The 19,211-nt window shown below is 39.9% G+C and overlaps 1 protein-coding gene and 1 long non-coding RNA gene across 6 annotated transcripts; both read right to left on the reverse strand.

The window, feature by feature from the left end:
* Window positions 1–730: 730 nt before the first annotated feature.
* LOC109198913 (uncharacterized) lies at window positions 731–3,891 on the reverse strand. Its single transcript, XM_019354243.2, has 4 exons — window positions 3,710–3,891; window positions 2,527–3,300; window positions 2,159–2,441; window positions 731–2,067 (listed from the first exon to the last, which is right to left on the reverse strand). The coding sequence occupies exons 2-4, from the start codon at window positions 2,850–2,852 to the stop codon at window positions 1,810–1,812; spliced, it is 867 nt and encodes a 288-aa protein (XP_019209788.2). The 5' UTR covers window positions 2,853–3,300; window positions 3,710–3,891; the 3' UTR covers window positions 731–1,809.
* A 5,164-nt stretch (window positions 3,892–9,055) lies between these two features.
* On the reverse strand, window positions 9,056–11,029 carry LOC102077809 (ladderlectin). 5 transcript variants are annotated; one of them, XR_003215561.1, is made up of 6 exons: window positions 10,917–11,029; window positions 10,723–10,758; window positions 10,220–10,329; window positions 9,996–10,115; window positions 9,601–9,676; window positions 9,056–9,376 (listed from the first exon to the last, which is right to left on the reverse strand). It is a non-coding gene; the product is annotated as a ladderlectin (long non-coding RNA). The 5 variants fall into 5 exon arrangements; XR_003215560.1 differs by having other exon boundaries at window positions 9,542–9,676; XR_003215559.1 differs by having other exon boundaries at window positions 9,525–9,676.
* Between the last annotated feature and the right edge of the window lie 8,182 nt (window positions 11,030–19,211).

A 19,211-nucleotide genomic window follows, 5' to 3' on the forward strand; every position in this document is an offset into this window, starting at 1 on the left:
CTTTACTGTGTTCCAGCAAAGTATCCAATAGCAGTGACAACTCCTCCACAGTAGCAGGTGGGATTTTTCTTTTTTGAGGACGGCTCCTTTTACCTTTCACTACGGATGGTCTGTTTATGTTTTGATCAAGAGCCTTTTTTTGGGCAGCTGAAGAGGAGAAGTCCATCTTATGGGCAACCTCTGGCTGTATCTTGGTCATAGCAAAACCCAGTATGCAGGTTCATGTGTAACAGTCCTTGTGCCACAGATCTGCACTGTTGCTTCTACATTAAACAGAAGAGCAGCGATATTAGGTGCAGGTCTCCACGACTCCGGCCATACAGGTGCAGTGGGCGGCTTCAACCTTCCCTGTGATGCTCACAGTGACCCATGGCTGCAATGCTGCACTTCAGTCTTTACAGTTTTTTCTGATTGCTTAAGCAGATTTTTTGTAACTATTGGCTATTTTTGCAAAACTCTACACACAAATAAGAAAACCTGTCACCCAATTATCAAAACATTGTAGTTCTCTTGCAAAAGCGAACACAGCTAGATTAACTCTTCACACCTTCGTAAAAATGGTGTTTTCGTATCAAACAGTACACACAAGCCATCATCTACTAAGCACACAATGCGCCAACTGCACACTGATGGTGTGAATACAAAACACATCTGGCTTTTGCTTTCTCTGTGTACAGATGTCAATTTGAGGTCACACTTTTGTCATAGTGTCATGTAAACATACAAGGATCCAAACTTCAAGTATTGTGTTTATTCACACTCATCAAAACCAAGACAAAGTCACAACACAAAATAGGAATTTCACAAAAAAAAAAAAAAGGGGGAAAAAAGACAATCAGCCTACATCATGTCGTCTTTCTGGGTCCGGCCACAAAATTTCGTCCACATCGCATGCGATATCCTCCAGTCCAAGGCACCGGGGAAAATATCTCCTTGAATGCCGTATCCAGGCCTGACATGATGCCTGGTCAATATCTCCACATGCCTCCTCCATTGCCTGTAAAAGGGCTACCTGTTGATGAGGATGACGGTCGTACACTTTCCAGCGCCAGGCAGAGAAGAACTCCTCGATGGGATTTAAGAATGGGGAGTATGGAGGGAGGTTGAGTGCCATGAAGGATGGGTGGTCTGTAAACCAGTTGCCGACCAAAGCAGCCCTATGGAAACTAACATTGTCCCATATGATGACATATCGGGTCTGCTCTGGTCTCTGAACAGTGAGCATGTCATGCAAGGTGTCCAGGAATGCAATAATGTGTGCAGTGTTGTATGGGCCTATGGTTGTTACGGCCCTGGGCCTCGGAGGGAGTGAGACTGCCTATTTGTGTTCATGCGAATCCGTGTGTGCCATGACTTGTGGGTGATTGGTTACTGGGAGGCCCGGGCCAGCCTTCTTTTATGCAGATCGCAGTGTGCCAGACCTCGCGGACGATTGGCTGCCTGGAGATTCCATGACCACCCCAAGACCAATTGACTGGCTGATTGTCTGCACCTGGGAGTATAAAAGGCTGAAGATCCTTCACACTATGGGGAACTGCTGCTCTGAAGTGAACACGCAGTGGCCTCCTTGTCTGCTTTGCATGTGAAGCTCGTTTGTTAAAACCTGTTCGCTGTGTCGCTCTGTTTAAACCTGACATACAGCTGAACTTAGTTTCATTAGAGTTTTGTGATGCTGGCTTGCCTTAGTTAACCCTTAGCTTTTACGCCTGACTGTTTTCTTCGTTATGTAATAATTGTTTGCCCAGTGGTCTGTTGAACAGCCCTGTCGGTTTTTGGTTTAAAGTTTGAAATTAAAACCTTTTACTTTACTCAGTTTGTGTGGGGGCTTGTGTATGTTACTCCTCCCCTGACGCCTAGCAGAGGGGGTCGTAACAGGTGAACAACACCATTTTGGCTTATAGCTGCACACATGGTTATGTTACCACCACGCTGTCCTGGGACATTGATGATGGCACGGTGTCCAATAATGTTCCTGCCACGTCTCCTGGTTTTACTGAGGTTAAAACCGGCCTCATCCACAAACAGTAGCTCATGTCCCATTGCATCTGCTTCTAGTTCCATCACTCTCTGGACAAGACAAAACAAATGCAACACATCAGGCCCATGCACAGCACTACAGTATGCACTGCCAAATTCAGAACCAATGACACTAGCTTACCTGCACATAGTCATATCGCAGTTGCTTTACACGTTCTGTGTTTCTCTCGAAAGGAACTCTGTAAATTTGCTTCATTCTTATTCTGTGGCGCGCAAGTACACGACTTAGTGCAGAAATGCTTGCACTGTGTATATTTTGAAAGATGGTGTCATTATCAATTATGAGCTGCTGTATTTCGCGAAGTCTTATTGCATTATTGGCAATCACCATGTTCACTATATGGGTCTCTTGCTCTGGAGTGAACATTCTGCCTCTGCCCCCAACAGCTGGACGTCTAGCAATTCTGTAAAGTAACAATTTCAGTATTTTTGCATGTATGGTACTGTTGTGTTTCTCATTAGAGTATGGCAGTGCTACAAAGTACTTACCGATTTTCATTTCGAAATGTCCTAATGATGCCTGCCACAGTGTAGCGGCTCAGTTTAGGCTGGACCCGTTGGCCAGCTTCCCTCAGGGTCATCCCATGGTTGATGACATGGTCCACTATTGTAGCTCTGATGTCATCAGTTATTCTGTTTCTTACTCTTCTTACCCTTCCTCTTTCCCCTCCTCGTCCTCTTCTTGCTTCTCCACGTCCTCTTCCTCCAACTTCTTCACCTCCACGTCCTCTCCCTCCAACTTCTTCACCTCCACGTCCTCTCCCTCGGCCTCCTCTGATTCTCACTCTTGCTGCTCCTTCCATTGTACTCCACATAGACAGCTTACCTGTGGCCTGTTTATAGTGCTTAGGCTGATTGCAAAGTGGACTAATTATCTAAAACAGTTTTCACATGTGAAAGTGTGCCAGACAGTTGGCAAAATAGTCTTAATGATAGCCATACATGTGTATAATTTTGCTAGGAGTGTGTTGGAAATTTGGTAATTGAGTGTAAAGCAGTGAGTTGTGTTTACAGTTCTGCAAAAAGAGTGTTGTGCAGTGAATTGTAGCTACAGGTTTGGAAAGTGTGTGTTACAAAATGGCAAACTGAGTGCAAAGCAGTGTATTGAGGAGTACTTGGTGAGGACTAGTTCTTTCAGGTTCAGCAGCTAACAAGATGGTGTATCGGTCAGGATACAAGAAGGAGGACAACAGGCTTCCACTTTGCTGGATTGTCACCGCCAGGTGTTTTATTGCCACCTAGATGCTCAGTGTTGCCAGCAGTCTGTAGTAACAAACAAGTTGCCATGAGTATATAAATATATACAGCAACAGCTCCACCAAGATAAACATAAAGTATTAAATGAAATAAACCAACACATCCATCTGAATATACACATAACATAACATATATGACTTGAACTACGCCAATCTTACATCTCTTGCTCCAAACACAGAAGGGACACAGTTAAACACAGTGAGAATGTCATACATAGCCGAAACATCCACTCTAACTGTGAACATAAGGACTTTGGCGCCATCGTGTGGCCGAATAAATTACTACATAATGGCGGCGGCCAGCGGCACATGCCTCTAGTCACGAGATGAAAACTCGCTGCTATAACGCGGTAGAACGTAACTAAAACCGCGGCAAACATCAGGATCGGAAAATAAACATATTTAAGGAAACTTACTTGCAGTCACGAACTTAACACTAGGAGCAACGAAGGATGGCAACCAGGAACACAGTTTACAAGGTAAAAACAGATTTCAGGGAAGCAATCTCCCCTTCTCGAGTAGCAGCGCACTACCCCCAACTTCTGCCTACGTCATTTCCTACGACTCCACCCCACACAATATTGCAGAACATAGACATAAAATCCCAGAGCCTTTTATACACAGTGTTTGTGCTTTTAGTTTTGCAAACTCAGTGAGTGGTTTTGCTATAAGTATTAATAGTTTTAGAAATTGTGCTATAAGAATCACAGTTAGGGTTTAAGCATTCAGAAAAAACTGTAAAGGCAACATGAGAGCATCTTCCTGAACTTAGATGACAAAACATATTCAGGATGGATAATAATGTTTTTTGTCTTCTTTAGCACCTGACTTTCCCAGAAAGACAAATATTTCTGCTTGACCCCTGTGATTTTGGAGCAGGTATTAACAATACTGCTAAGGGAGTTTCTATCCTTAATAGCTAAAACACTAAAACAGCAGATAAATGAAAATGAATACTGTATATTATTACATTTTTCAAGATTCATTATACAGGAATATTGATAATCATGTATATGAGAGTTCTGATTGTCCTGATCAACATTTTTTTAACAGACTGCAATAAATGCTCTATTTCTTTTTATTTATGCTGAAAACCATTTAGCTACAAGCATGTACAGCCGCAGCACCATGTAAAATGAATCACTATTAAAGTTGCCAGTGTCTGCCTAAGATTTGAGCATCTGCATTTATAAAAACAACAGAAAGTTTTTCAAACCCAGATTTTTTAAATGTGACCTGGAATTATTTCATTGATGTCAACAGAAAGAAGAGAGAAGGCACTGGAAAATAAAATACAGATTCCAGCAATGATGCTAGGGAAATATCTCCAGGAAACTCCCTCTTCCAGTCAGCGGCATTATCATGTGTGCTAGATTAGTTTCTCAAGATCCACCAGGCTAAAAAGAGAGGCTTGTTAAGGGTACCAAGCCTAACATTGCTCATATTTGAAGAACAGCTAATAAGAAGAAGAGATAAAAGTAACAGTAATAGAAATAAGGAGATGACCCAAAATGCAGACTTACAGAGGCAAACATAAACTCAGGAAGCAGCTTTATTGCTGAATAACAGATGTGCTGAAACTGACTAAAATGGGAATACACAGTAAACTAAATGGTTTGGTAGGCAGGTAATTAGGCAGAACACACAATGAGAGATGAGGGAGGACACAAACAATAAATAAAATGGAAGGAGGACCAGGAGAGAAACACAGCTCGTACTCGACAGACGAGAAAGGGGAGAAGCAAAACAGAACATGAGGCACACCGACAGGAGACTACCAAAGTAAAGCAGGAAGAAATGGCAACATACACACTGAGACGCAGACAGATATACAGAGGCATGACTGGATACTTATGTTAGGGTACCTGGGTCACTGACTCAGTGTTTTTTGTCTTTTGGTTCTTTGAGTTTTGTTTTTCATTATGTTCTCTGTGTATTTTGTATTTCCTTGGTTAGTTCACTTATGCTCATGAGTTCATTCAGTATTTCTGGTTGTGATCTTAGTTTGGAGAAGAGGCGTAGGGGTACGATCCAAACAAACAGGACACAGACAAGACCAAAACTAGAACATCACTAATTTGATTTTTCACTTTCACTATGAGGCTTTAACCTCTGAAAATCTCCTGATCAGTAAAGTGTTCCAGTCCAAACTCTGCAGTGTTTTTAATATTATCTCTGACAGAATCTAAAATCAGGTTTAGGTCAGGAAATAACTTTTGCACTTTCACCATTCTGGATCCTGTTGTGTCTTGCAAAAACGTTAATGTTATTCCCACTTTCGATTTTACTGTCTACCTCTGATTCACCACGTCTCTGTGACTGAGACCCTTTTCACTTTACATTTTTGTTGTTTATTCTCAGTGTTCTTCCTCTTTACAGAATATAGCAATAATTTAGAAAGTCTTCATATATCACAACACCCTCCCACCTCACTCGACAACCTGCAAACCTCTAAAGAACACAGAAAAGGCCCTACAAACACAAAAAAGAGAAAGGTTTCAGACAATTTGCCCATGCTGCAGCTGAGTCTAAATACATCCTCACACATCTGCTAACAGACATGTACCTGGACATGCTCAGACTGAAATGTAACCAGTATCAGTGATGTAAACAACAGTCACATCTAGTGTTCAGATTCTGGTATTGCTTCGCAAAGCATGAGATACAATGAACCTGTCAGTTTCACCTCTCACATTTGGCTCTTTAAAGGGTCTATAACATTAATATAATGAATAAAAAGCTGTTGGCCCACATGCATGAGGAATAGTCGACATTTGCAGATTAGGATAAAAACACCCAAATAGCCTTTGTACAAAATGTGTTTATAAATTAGTTACTAGATTCTAAAAAGACAAATTTCAAATCCTCTATAGCACTGGGAAATGAGAGGGTAGTTAATGATAATGTAACCTGGTATTTACAGTTCCAATAATAATCAAAATAAATTTATAAAAACTTAAAAATATTAAAAACACTGCATGTCCTCTATATCCTCCTAGGACCTGCCGTCCACATATGTGGACATCACATTTTGGGTTATTTAGACCAAAATACTCAATTTTGCTCTACATGGGCCTGATATCCACTTACGAGGACTTTATACTGCTACTGTTCTATCAAAATTTTAAACGAATATCCTCATATGTGGCTCTCATTTTTCTTAAAAACAAAAATAAGGTAAAAAAAAAAATCTGGTAATTCTTTGTTTTTACATTCATCGGGCCCCAATATGCCCAAATATCAAAGAGAAATTAAAAATGCATGCTGTGGAAGAGTTCGGGTCTTAGGAGGTTAAACATAAAATGTCGGATACAGATCAAGTAAATAAGTATCAAGATGTTACAGCAAGCACAGATGGAGCGAAACCTACATAATTAGCTTTTTCAATGTAATCTAATTTTTATTTAATTAAAATTTAGATCCTAGTGAATCTACTAAAAGAAAAAAATTAAACAACACAATTTAATGTTCCAGAAAGTTTTACGTGTGGTTAGATTGCTTCATATTTTTTGTGTGGATTAGTTACACACAAATGATTGTACACATTTCTAAAGCTTAGTTTATACTTGCAGATCACATCGTATGCATTTTTAACCTTTTTAAAACATAGTTCTCTTCATATGTTCCTCCTGGTCACAGGGATAACTAACAGATTTTGAGCGTGTGATTAAAGACAAGGAGCCACAGCGTCTTTAACGAGAAGTTGAGATAAGTATTCTGGAGCTGGACCATTTAGTGCTCTGTATGTAAGTAAGAAAATCTCAAATTAGGCTTTAAAATCTACTGGGAGCTAATGTAAAGGGAATAAGTTGAGTTAGAGTGTGGCCGCAGCATTTTGTATGGCTTGGAGACGTGAAACGGGTGATTTGTCTAAGCAAGTAAAAATGTTATTACAATAATCTAAAGACGATGACAAAATGAATGAAAACATTTTTTCTAGTTCAGAGGAGAAGACTATAGCTCACAATGTGGAATAGTTTTTTAAATGAAAGAAAGATCATTCAGAACAATTTTATTTGTGAGTCGAAGTTCAGCGAGAAATCAAATATTACACCAGCACTGGTCTTTGAAGATGAGAAAAAGGAAGCAATCACTTGACTGACTCTTGAATGTGCACAACAATTAGCTATAATCATGGCCTCAGTCTTGTTGGAGTTTAAAACAAAGCCATTATTGGAGAACCAGTCACTAATCTGGAAAATTAGTCTAGGGTGGACAGCCAATGCAGCTGGCGAACTTTAAAAGACATGTACAGAAAGACATTTACAGCTGAATGTTATCGGCATAGAAATATTAATAAATGCCAGAAATAGAATGAGTGATGCCAGGTAAAGGACTGAAGGCGGATGTAAAAGAAAAATAGCAATGGCTCTAGAATTGAACCTCAGGTTAGAAAGGCTCCATAAAAAGACAGAGAAACAACAAAGAAAGTTACTTCAGATAAACAGGCAGAAAACCAGGCGAGTGCTGAGTAGGAGATACCTTAAGCCTATTAGCCTATTTATAAATTAACTGGGAGGGAGAGCCTTCAGTTTTCAGGCCCCTCTTCTGTGGAACCAGCTTCCAGTTTTTATTCAGGAGACAGACACTATCTCTACTTTTAAGATTAGGCTTAAAACTTTCCTTTTTGCTAAAGCATATAGTTAGGGCTGGACCAGGTGACCCTGAATCCTCCCTTAGTTATGCTGCAATAGACGTAGGCTGCCGGGGGATTCCCATGATGCATTGAGTTTTTCCCTTCCAGTCACCTTTCTCACTCACTATGTGTTAATTCAATTCAATTCAATTTTATTTTATTTATATAGCGCCAAATCACAACAAAAGTCGCCTCAAGGCGCTTTATATTGTACAGTAGATCGCACAATAATAAATACAGAGAAAAACCCAACAATCATATGACCCCCTATGAGCAAGCACTTTGGCGACAGTGGGAAGGAAAAACTCCCTTTTAACAGGAAGAAACCTCCGGCAGAACCAGGCTCAGGGAGGGGCGGGGCCATCTGCTGCGACCGGTTGGGGTGAAAGAAGGAAAACAGGATGAAAGGCAATAAATAAACCTCTCTGCACTGAGTCATACTTGTTATTAATCTCGAGCTCTCTTCCACAGCATGTCCTTGTCCTGTCTTTCTCACATAACCCCAACAAACCCCTCCCTGAGCATTGTTCTGCTGGAGGTTTCTTCCTGTTAAAAGGGAGTTTTTCCTTCCCACTGTCGCCAAAGTGCTTCTTCCTCTTAAACTCAATTAGGTATAAACTTACTGTCATCCAAACTGTGTGATTCTAAGTACATGTCCTTTTATCAATTATATATAATTACTAAATTATGAAAAGAGTTGAACAAGTTCACAGATTCTGCTTCAATTTGTAACTGCTGTGCTCTCAGAGATGGCCCCACAGTATGCTATAGAGAGGTTTATTTGTATTGTAATTCTTTCTATTGAATTTGTATTGAAATCTATAAAAAAAAAATCTTGTTTCATCCCTATCCTAATGAGGACAAACGTGATCTTTCTCTTAGTATTTACTTTGGCTGTATGTTTGGGGTTGTTATCCTGCTGCAGAATAATTTGGGGCCAATAAACCATCATTCATATGTCTGAAAGCATTCTTTGTTTACAGCATTTTTTCACACCTGCTAAAAACTTTTGCACAGTACTGTATATGCACCTCAAAACAAACAAACAAGCAAACAAAAAATAATGCAGAGACATGCTTGCTTGAAGCTTTATTGTTGCAAAAAATAAACAAGAGGAAACAAGAAGTTTTCTTTGCAGAGAAAAAAAATCACTACCAGTCCTTTGGTAACTAGCCTGCTCTTATTAAAGACAGGACTGCTTTAAAGGCTGCCTCATGGACAGCCCAGCTTGTGTTGGCTGGTCATTTTGTTATGACAGAGAGAGGAAAAATATAATGCTCCAAAACGAAATGAAGTAAGAGCGAGCAAAACACAAACACCATCATATATCAGTGTGTGTTTTATGGGAATTTCATGCTCCAGTGTCAGTCCAAGAATGATCAGATTTTCTTGGCGCAGACAGATGGCAGATGAGCATCACACCACATATCATCCCAGCACTTGAAAACTGAAAGGTTCAAAAGTAGAAATCAGTAAAATTCTACACAAATCAAAGCCCAAACACTTGTTAACCACCTGCTATTATTTGTGTCTTTGATCACAGAAACTATTCACACACATTAAGAATTCATATTAATAATTGTGTTCTAATTTACCTTTATCAACCACTCACCCTCCTAGAAGGCAGAAATTGGACTTATTGGTTCAGACAGGTCAAAATGTTAAGCCTACCCAGAGTCCAAGCAGATCATCTGACTTTAAGCACATAGCTTGAAGTCTTGAAGCTGCTGTCCCTGCATTACTTGCCCCACAAATGCATATGAAAGAGCAGCGATGTTCAGAGGGATACCATGAGATATAAATCAACACACATCGTTTTTTAAAATTAATCACTGATCCCAACAAAGAGAGGAAATACCTTCAACAAGCATAAACATTTGACCACACAGCATTCAATTAATTTTCAAAAATGCACTGTGATTGATATGCTGCTAAGCTATGGTGGTGAGTTTCAAAGCAGAGCCAGGGAGAACCCAATGAGAATCAATAAGAGAATGGATAATCAAATTGGAGTTAAATTCTTATCAGTTCTCATGCCTACACCTGACAAATGATAAACAAAATACCTCTGATGCATCAGTTCCTCCAATCCAACTTTCTTTTTTGCCAGTCAGCCTCTGAATCTCACGGTACTCATTGATGTTGCGAACTGATGCAAGATGTGCCCCCATGATCAAGCAGCATTTCTTAAATGGAGAAGGAAAGCGAGCGGAGGTTTTCAAAGTAATGAGTACGTAACAGTTAAAAGAATGTGGTTTAATCGGTATTGAAGACAATACAAATAAGTTACCTCAGCATCAGCCCAACTCGCGACTGTTGAATTAAAGAAAAAGCAGCAATGACCGTACTTAGTCCAACCACCAGGACAACGAGGGGACCTCTTGACCACGTGACTCTTGGCTGGGAGCAAATGAATAGCTGTTCATGTGTCTCTGGCTGATATCTTATTTTGTATTATGTTTATTAATTATACAAACAATAACTGAAAAGTTGCACAAGTGACATTTGACACTGAAACATTAGTTAAGTGATTGACAGAGTACAGGTGTAATGAAGGCTCTACACTACAATGGCAGCTACACTTGATGATAATCACAGAGTGTGTGTCGGTGAGAATGCACAACCAAATGGTTTTTCCATTGCTTTTTTTCTTGGTGTGGTACTTAAAGGGTTAAGTATGGACTTTATAACAGCCAGACACTTGAAAACATCCTTTGTACTACAAACATCGAGGTATTTTTTTCTCTGTTAACCATGAGAATAATTATTGAAAATCTAGAAAATATTGCTCACCTGGGGGCATCAATCCCTCTACTTCATCTCTGGCCTCTGCACAGTGAAGACACGGACAAATAACCACATAAAATATTGACTTTGACCATCAATTATCTGCATCTGATAATTATAAGAAAGGTGTACATTGTACTATTCATTTATATGTTTAATTAAAATTATATACATAATAAAAATTATACAATGATACTCACCAGCAGCCGTGGTTAGAGCCACCATTGCACAGAGAACTGCAGACACAGTTAGCATCTTCATGGTGATTTTTAGTATCTTTGAGCAAATACAAAATGAATAACAGTTTATTAAAAACAGGACAGAAAAAAAAAACAGTTGAAAACTTTTTGTAGAATATTTTCTATTTCTTTTCATTATTAGCCAGAAACTACAACCACCAAGTGTGGATGCTGAGCTGCTCTAGCACCAGCATTTACATGTTTATTATATTTACATATAAGTTTAACAGGAATGTAACATTGAAAATACTAACACATATATTTTTTTCAGTCATACCTGCCAAACCTTCATCACATTTCTTTCTTTTCCAACCAAAACCAGAATAATTACCTCACACCTAATTTGATTTCCTACTTACTTAATTTCACATACTGACTGAACCTCAACAGAGGTTTTATGAACACAACTACAGAACAATTAGTCTTATTAACTATGTTTCGAGTTCTAATATTACAGAATAAAATATCCCTCCTGTTTAAAACAGCCAATAATGTGTTCCCGGCTCTTGAGCAGCCCATTGTGACTTTTTGGACCCATAATTGTCATTAAAAAAATGAAGCCACAACATTTACTGTAATATGGGAGTGTTTTCAGAACCATCTTCTACAAAAACCTGAGTGAGACGTCTCTGTGTCATTGACAGACTTTTCTCGTCACGTTGACACTTAGCAAAATGATGTTCTAAAAACACTATCTCACAATTATAATGATATCTGTGTCAATTTACTGAAATCTACTGCCACAATCATTTGATCCAATATTACTGTTTTTCTGATTTATTTGTAATTTTTGAGTTTTCAGTCTTTTAGTTTAGTCATTGGTTTTCCTAATTATACCCCCGGTCCCAGTGTTTTCTTATCACTGTGTCATTCCCTGTTTTCTGTCTGAGTCTGTCATGTCTCCCGTGTCTCATCGTTCTTGTGTTGTGCTTTCATGTATGTTCTCTCATGTCATCTCTCGCTCTCTCCTTCTCTCTCGTGTCCCCTTGACCCCTGTGTCACGCTCGTGTTGTCACAGTCTGTCTCACTATGTTTCCTGTTTTATTTTGACAGTCTCATGTTCCATGTGTGTTTAGTTTTGCTGCCCCTGTGGTGTCATGTTCATTTGTGTCAGCTGTGTTCCCCATGTGTTTCCACTTCCCTCATTGCCCTTCTTTGTATTTAAGTTCTCAGTCTCTCCGTGTTCCTGTTCTGAAGTTTTTCCCCACATTCCTTGTGCTTTGATCTTAGTTTAGTTTTTCTCAGTATAGGTTTTAGTCTAATCTTTGTTCTCTTCTGCCCTTGTTTTGCATATTTTTCCCAACCTCAATAAACAGCTTGTTTTTTGTTAAACCCTTTTACCTGCCTCGGTCCACTCATGACCGGTCCATTTCGGTTCACCTAATAAATACAATGTCTGCTGCCACAGCCCTTTTACACCTGCAGAGAGATCCTGTGGTAGTTCCTGTTCCTAAATTCAGTTATGGTCAGACATAAAGAAACGTGTGTATGCTTTTGAGCCTTACAGGCCACACTGAGAAGAAGATGCCATAGTAACTTTGCTCAGCTTAGTTTTTTTATCTTTTAAAACAATTCATATTCATATTTTAAGCGAGAAACTGAAGTAACTGAAATAACTGAAAGCACCTTTCCAACATCAGAAATATTGAATTTTCACACATGACCAAGAACAATGCGGAGGACAAAGCATCCTCCACTGAGGATCTAGTAGGGTCCAACAATAGGGTGGTGTCATTAATTATAAAGTGCCTCAGTTGCAGGTATCTAAAGAATTCCACATTTTGAAGGCCAAAACATTGTTGAAGCTGCTGAAAGGAAAGAAGGGTCCGGCCTCTAAACAGATCACCCAAGTTAACCAGCCCGAAATTAGACCAGACCACATATAATAAGGGCCATTCATAACAGGAGCCAGGGAGGATGTCAAATGGGCCCGACCCTCCAAAGCACGGACAGACCTCCAGGCCTTGACAGAGCATAGGATAATAGGATTGTTGGAGAGTTTTTTGACTTGACTGATCTCTTTAACACATAACAAATTAAACAGGGGACATTTGGACTGAGAGGATTCAATATCAAGCCAGATCGAGGTAGAGTCGCATCTGAGCCAGTCTGCGATCACTGTAAGATGAATAGCAAGTTGGTAAAGTCGCAGATTGGGTAAATCAGCACCTCCATCTCGACTGGACATCTGGAGTGTGGCCATTTTAAGCCTGGGCCTTCTTTTGCTCCATATAAAAGCACTTAATCAACCCTCCAAAACCTTAATAACCTTGTTAGATAACAAGATGGGGATCATTTGCAGGATATAGCAGTCTGGGCACAATATTCATTTTCATCAGGGCCACTCTGCCAAGCCATGAAATGGGGAGGGGGGCCCAGCACTCCAGATCAGCCTTGATTGAATCGAAAAGAGGGACAAAGTTGAGCTTGAACAGCTGATGAGAAGAGGGAGAAATCCGTATCCCCAAATAAGTAAACCCAGTAGGAGACCAGTGAAATGGAAAGGGAACAGTTGAACAGTTGTAACTGTCAATAATGACCCCAGGGGGCATGGCCTCTGACTTGGCAAAGTTAATCTTATAGCCTGAAAATGCACCAAAAGATGAAATTACTTCAACAAGACGGGGGAGGGAGGTTTCAGGTCAGGATAAGAGCACCAACACATCATGTGCATATAAAGAGACTTTATGTATCTCCTCTTTAACACGAATACCAGAAATTAAAACATCCTGTCTTACGGCCTGGGCTAGTGGTTCTATGTTAAACTTAAGTTTTGAAACATGTTTTGAAAACTATTACTTCTTCCCAAGGCTGCTCGCTAATTTATGATAAATGAGCCATGGTAAATGATTTTCACTTGGTGGTGCTTTGTATGGCTCATGAGTGTAGCCTGTTTTAAATAAAAACCTTTACATAACAAGTTCTTTCATAGTGTGATCTTCACATGGTTTAAAGCAAAATTCACAGTATTTACTAATTTTGTCTTTGAGGATTTTCTAGCTTAGCGTAGCTATTAGCTTAGCTCTTAGTCACTTACAGCATGGCTTCTTCACCTGGCACCCCCACAATTTACATATATATAGTGATTAATTTGGGGGTAGCATGTTTTTAGGGTTTGAAAGGCACAGATATTGTTTTAAGAAAATATGTCTGATCTGTTGTGAAACTCTGGACACATATGGGATCACTTAAGGTTTTCCCTTAGGCAGCAGTTGTCCTTTATCTCTCTGAAACATTCTTTGGGTACTTTCCCAGCTGGGAATTTACTCAGGGCCTTCGTGATATGATGTTCTGCTTCCCTGGCCTCTGGCTGCTAAAAGGTTAGAGATGAAACCATAACTTTTGTGAAACAATGTCAGAACTTCAGTTTTTAAAACATGTTTTGAAAGCTGATACTTCTTCAGACTAATCAAGACTGTCTTGTAACTGGCCTTGTGCTGGCCCATGTGTGGGCCACCTCTGGCAAACCTGATCTGGGCCGCCAAAGAGCCGTCATTCTTAGTGGTATGTGGGCCATGTGTAAGCACATTGTGTGGGCCAGATCCGGGCCATACCAATTTTGCTATGTGGGAATGTATGTAATGTATATGCCAGATATGCCAGATATACATTATATCTTGATTTCACCATTATGGCTACGTTTAGGACCCTTTTGGCTAACTGTAGACACGCTTCTCAGTGCGAGAGAAACAGTCCTGCAGTTGATGATTCATGACGTTGGGCCTTGTTGTGTGTATTCATAAGAAAGGAGCAGAGGAAGTGGTCAGACTGGCCTAAGTGTGGGAGTTACCTGAATCTTTATGTTTGTATAAACATGATCCAAAGTTTTTTTCCTTTCTGGTCGCACGTGTTACATATTGTACATATTGGTAGTGTTAGTTTAATTAGTGTTAGCCTCCATAATTAGCAAGACTGTTAGCTCCCTCCATAGAAAAAAAGGTTGTGGTGTAACAGGAAAGTACTCTATGTCCAGTCAGCAGTGTGTGTGTGTCATCATTCTTTTTTCAGACCAGCATATAAATGCACAAACCCCCTCATCGTCTCCTAGCTCCACAGGTGTGTTGGATCTTATTGAAATGCAACTCTCTCAGACAGAGAAATTTGCATGAATGAGTAGTTCAAACTTGTTCTTTTTTTGATCAGGGATTGTGTATTGCTGAGAAACACTCCTAGGCTGTGTCTGGGTGGTACTTTTGAGCAGCATCCCTGCTTCTGCTTCCTCTATCCTCCATCTTTCCCATCTGCGAGTAACAATAACAATCCACGTATCACCCACTGGTCGCGTTGGTTCCTTTGGTATGTTAAAGGAGCAACAAGACTCTTCAGATCTTGTCAGTTTCATGTTGTAGCCGATGTGCAGTAACTCCTGGCCGCTTTATGTGAGATTAGCAACAATTTTAAGCAAACTTTTATTCACTTAGTTATTAGGGGGTATTGTGTTTAGAATTTTGAAGTGAAAAAATAAATGTAATCCATTTTGAAGGAGGCTATAACATATAAAGATGTGGAAAAAGTGAAACGAGAACAAGTGAATACTTTTCAGATGCATTTAAAAAAAAAATGGAGTCACGGGGATTGAAACTGAACAACAGCCTTCACAAGAAAGCCTTCAACAGTCCCACGTTTAAAATTTTGCACACTTCTTTCTTTACATCATTATTATTTCAGAAAAGTTCAGGAATATCATTCAGTGAAAGGGGAATCATTTTAGCATACATCTTGGTGTATACAGTCACGTGACGCTCTCTGAAGCTATGTGTATCTGTTTGTCCTTGGCTCCTGGAAACAGAAAAAACGAAAGACTTAGCACATATCCTCACCCCTCATGTTTATGTGTCACTCAAGGTTGTACTTGCACTTTCATTTTGACTGCACAGAGGCCCGGCACAGCCTCTCTGCTTGCTTTTAGATGTCATTTCACTGAGTTTCTAGGTTGTTTATTTGCTTGGTAATTAAACTTGATTTTATTTATTTTATTCTAAAGAAATTTTAAAGAAAAATGGTCATATATTTAAGGAAACCTATTAAAGATTATAAATGTCAGTTAACCCATCTGTAAGTTCAAGTAAAATAATAATGATAATAATAATAATAATACTTCCATCAATTCAGTTTACAACATGGTGTATTATACATGTTAATAAAAAACACAGAGATCCTGAAAATTGTTTTCTGAAGTGCTCATTTGTTGACACAGCTGACACTGCTCTCTTCATTTCCCAGACATCGAAGATCATTGTGCACATCTAAACCTTTGATATGTTCATCATTACACATGAGGTGCACTTTGGTGCCAGTGTCCTGTCTTAATGATCACTGCATTGCTGACTTCTGTCTAATAACAGCCCTGTTTTGATGACTGGTAGTAGCAAAATTTTTGAACCTACGATTCAAACTTGCACTTGTTTTTGCTGTTCCCTCCCAGGACTCAATGTCTCCACTCAGTTTTTCCTTTTACTGTCAATCATTGCTTGTTTTTAAGCACTAATAACAACCTGTTTTTGTTTAAGCACTAAAACTTGGCAGATTGGGGGAATTTCCGCTGCTGCTGTCGGTTTCAGAACACTAGGATTTGCTACACTTTGAGTTTCAGTTCCAAAAGAAAAACAAAAAGAAAATCTGTATCAGTTTAGCTGGTTTGTAGATGTGTGTCATAGAAGCATCTGCCCGTATTTAGCAAATGATTAAAAAACTTTCAAATGTTTCCCACAAACAATCAGCTGCTGCTGGCATGGATAAAGACAAATTACTTCACCACATTTTATTAATTAATTATTTTCCCCCCTGGAAAGCTAATTCAGTGCAGGTGTGTGTTATTGTATTAGATTGTTGTTGACAAATCAAGAGCAAACCAGGAGTTAGGGAATATTCTTGCATAGGAGACTGGAGGAGCTTAATGCATTTATGTTTTCCAATGGTTCCAATGTCTGACTGAACTATAGACTGTTGTGGTGCATTATGGGTAATGTAGGGATCAAAAACTAAAACAGGAGGACGACTGTTTTGATTTATGGTTTTACTACAAAAGTACTAAATAAGTGTACTCACAAGCAGTGTTGGGTAAGTTACTTTAAATTAGTATCCTGCCACAAGTGCACTGTGCCACCTACCAACAGAAAGGAAAAAATAATGTGCATATTACGATGAGAGGAATCCCACGCCTGGACCATCGTCTACTGCCGCCATGATTCTAGCCTACGTCACAGCGTCACGTGCGCTTTTTACATCCAACACAGAAACTGCAGTCGTGGTGCTTTCGATTGTACTCAGAACTCGGAAATTCTGCCTTCTGAATAGGAAGATGTAGGTAACATCAGACTGCAGATGAGCTGCATACAGGGCTGGACTGGAACAAAAAATCGTCCCGGGCATTTTGACTAGACTAGACCGGCCCACCATTATAGGAAAAACCATAAAGCCTTTGAATGAAAACAAACACTGTTGTGACAGTGATGTACACTGTTTTGACGGTATATATGTATCAATCTAGCAATCGTTTGTTGTAAGATTCAGATAATTATTTGTTAAAAGCTAGATATTTTAAATGAGAATAAGAAAGTATTTCTTTGTGCCCCCCTTTCCCTGTTAATGCCCTACCTGCCCCCCTGGCAAAAGTTTGCTAGACCCGCCCCTGCACAGTTACCAGCTGTCAGCTACGTAAAAAAAAGGATCCTGGTGTTATTTGTCTCTCAGAAACAGCTCATAACTTCCCTTCAACTCATTCATGTCACCTAAAAGGTAAACCTGTTTCTACATCACCTGTTCAGCTCTGATGATTCAGTAAGGACATCTCCTGGTTTCATCTTCATGTTTCCCTCTCACCACATATCCAAACCGATATCATGACCAGCAGCTTTTACAGCTGTGGCTCCAGCAAACATCAGCTGATACTAGAAATTAATTTTAAATAAATTTTAACAACAGCTGATCAAGCTTAAATGTGCTGCTGTTGTTTAGCGCGACATCTACTGGGGCCTTCTTTCTGGCGCAAAGTGGGTGATAAACAAACAAGAGAGATGGGACTTGTGACAGAAAAGCCGATCAGCTGATCATTGATCAGTTTCATGATTGAAGTAGAAACAGGAGAAGGAGGGGAGAGAATGAGAGAAGAAGAGACAGCTGCAGCGTAAAGACGCAGAATAACTCCAGCTTTGTGTCTTTTTCCATTCTAGCTGAAGTCCGGGACAAACTGTGTTCCTTTTCACCTCAATACAAAACGCGTAATATTTTCTTTGAATACGAGATGATTCCGTTTGTACGGGACGGTTGGCAACTCTAATAACTAACCTTATGAATAAAATAAAGTTCACTATCAGTGACATCACAGCACCCACCCAGCTGTATAGAAACTCCGTCATGCTAGCTAGTACGCAGTACGAGTTATTGTAACTGACTGTAAAAAGTCAGCACAACGAAAATAAGCTACACATAAACTTGGTTTATATCTGACCCAGATAGACTGCAGGTCATAACTTCTTACCTGAAGTTCAGTTCACCTGACACTCCGCCGCCTCGGGTCTCTCCTCCTCCTGCCTCCCCTTTCCCTCATCCACCTGCTGGCCTCTGTGGAAGCTCCGCCATAGTTACCACCAAACAACTGAGTTATTTTTACACATCGGCCAGCATGTGGCCAATCCACCACCTTTCATTGTTTATACCGTTACGGAAAAAAAGAGAAAATAAAACATCGGAAACATCAAAACGAAAAATCACCACCGGCCCACCGAGTCCAGCTATGGCTACAGAAGTGTTTAGTAGTAATTTGTTTTTGTAGAGGGCTAGCAAAACAACCATTTTCGAGGGCATTGCCATATTGGAATCCCGACTTGTCTGACGAGGCTAACCTGAACGCCGTTTACTGGAGTGTGACATTATTCCCAGGTCCGTGTTCCAATTTCTGAGGTGAGTCGAACACAACACACGAAGTAACGAATAACGAGCCTATCTAAATCCCAATAACAATTAACCCTTTCCCGATTTTGGCATAATAACTAGTTGGCGTGTTCGTTACCACAATAATAACATAGTTACTGTAACGCGTTACTTAATAACACGTTAGTCCCAACACTGCTCACAAGTCATCAGACAAAAGCTTCATGAAACCTAACATCATCATCACCTCTCACTGCCAGCCAGCTCTGAAATGACTCTCCTTTTGTGGGGTTGTCACACTTCAGCATTCATTCTCCTTGGACACATGGATAAGGGCCATCCTTCCCTCAGGCCTTTTAGAATCCAGTACTGAAATCTGATGTA

Source organism: Oreochromis niloticus, linkage group LG3, assembly GCF_001858045.2.
Source record: "Oreochromis niloticus isolate F11D_XX linkage group LG3, O_niloticus_UMD_NMBU, whole genome shotgun sequence".
NCBI lineage: Eukaryota > Metazoa > Chordata > Actinopteri > Cichliformes > Cichlidae > Oreochromis > Oreochromis niloticus.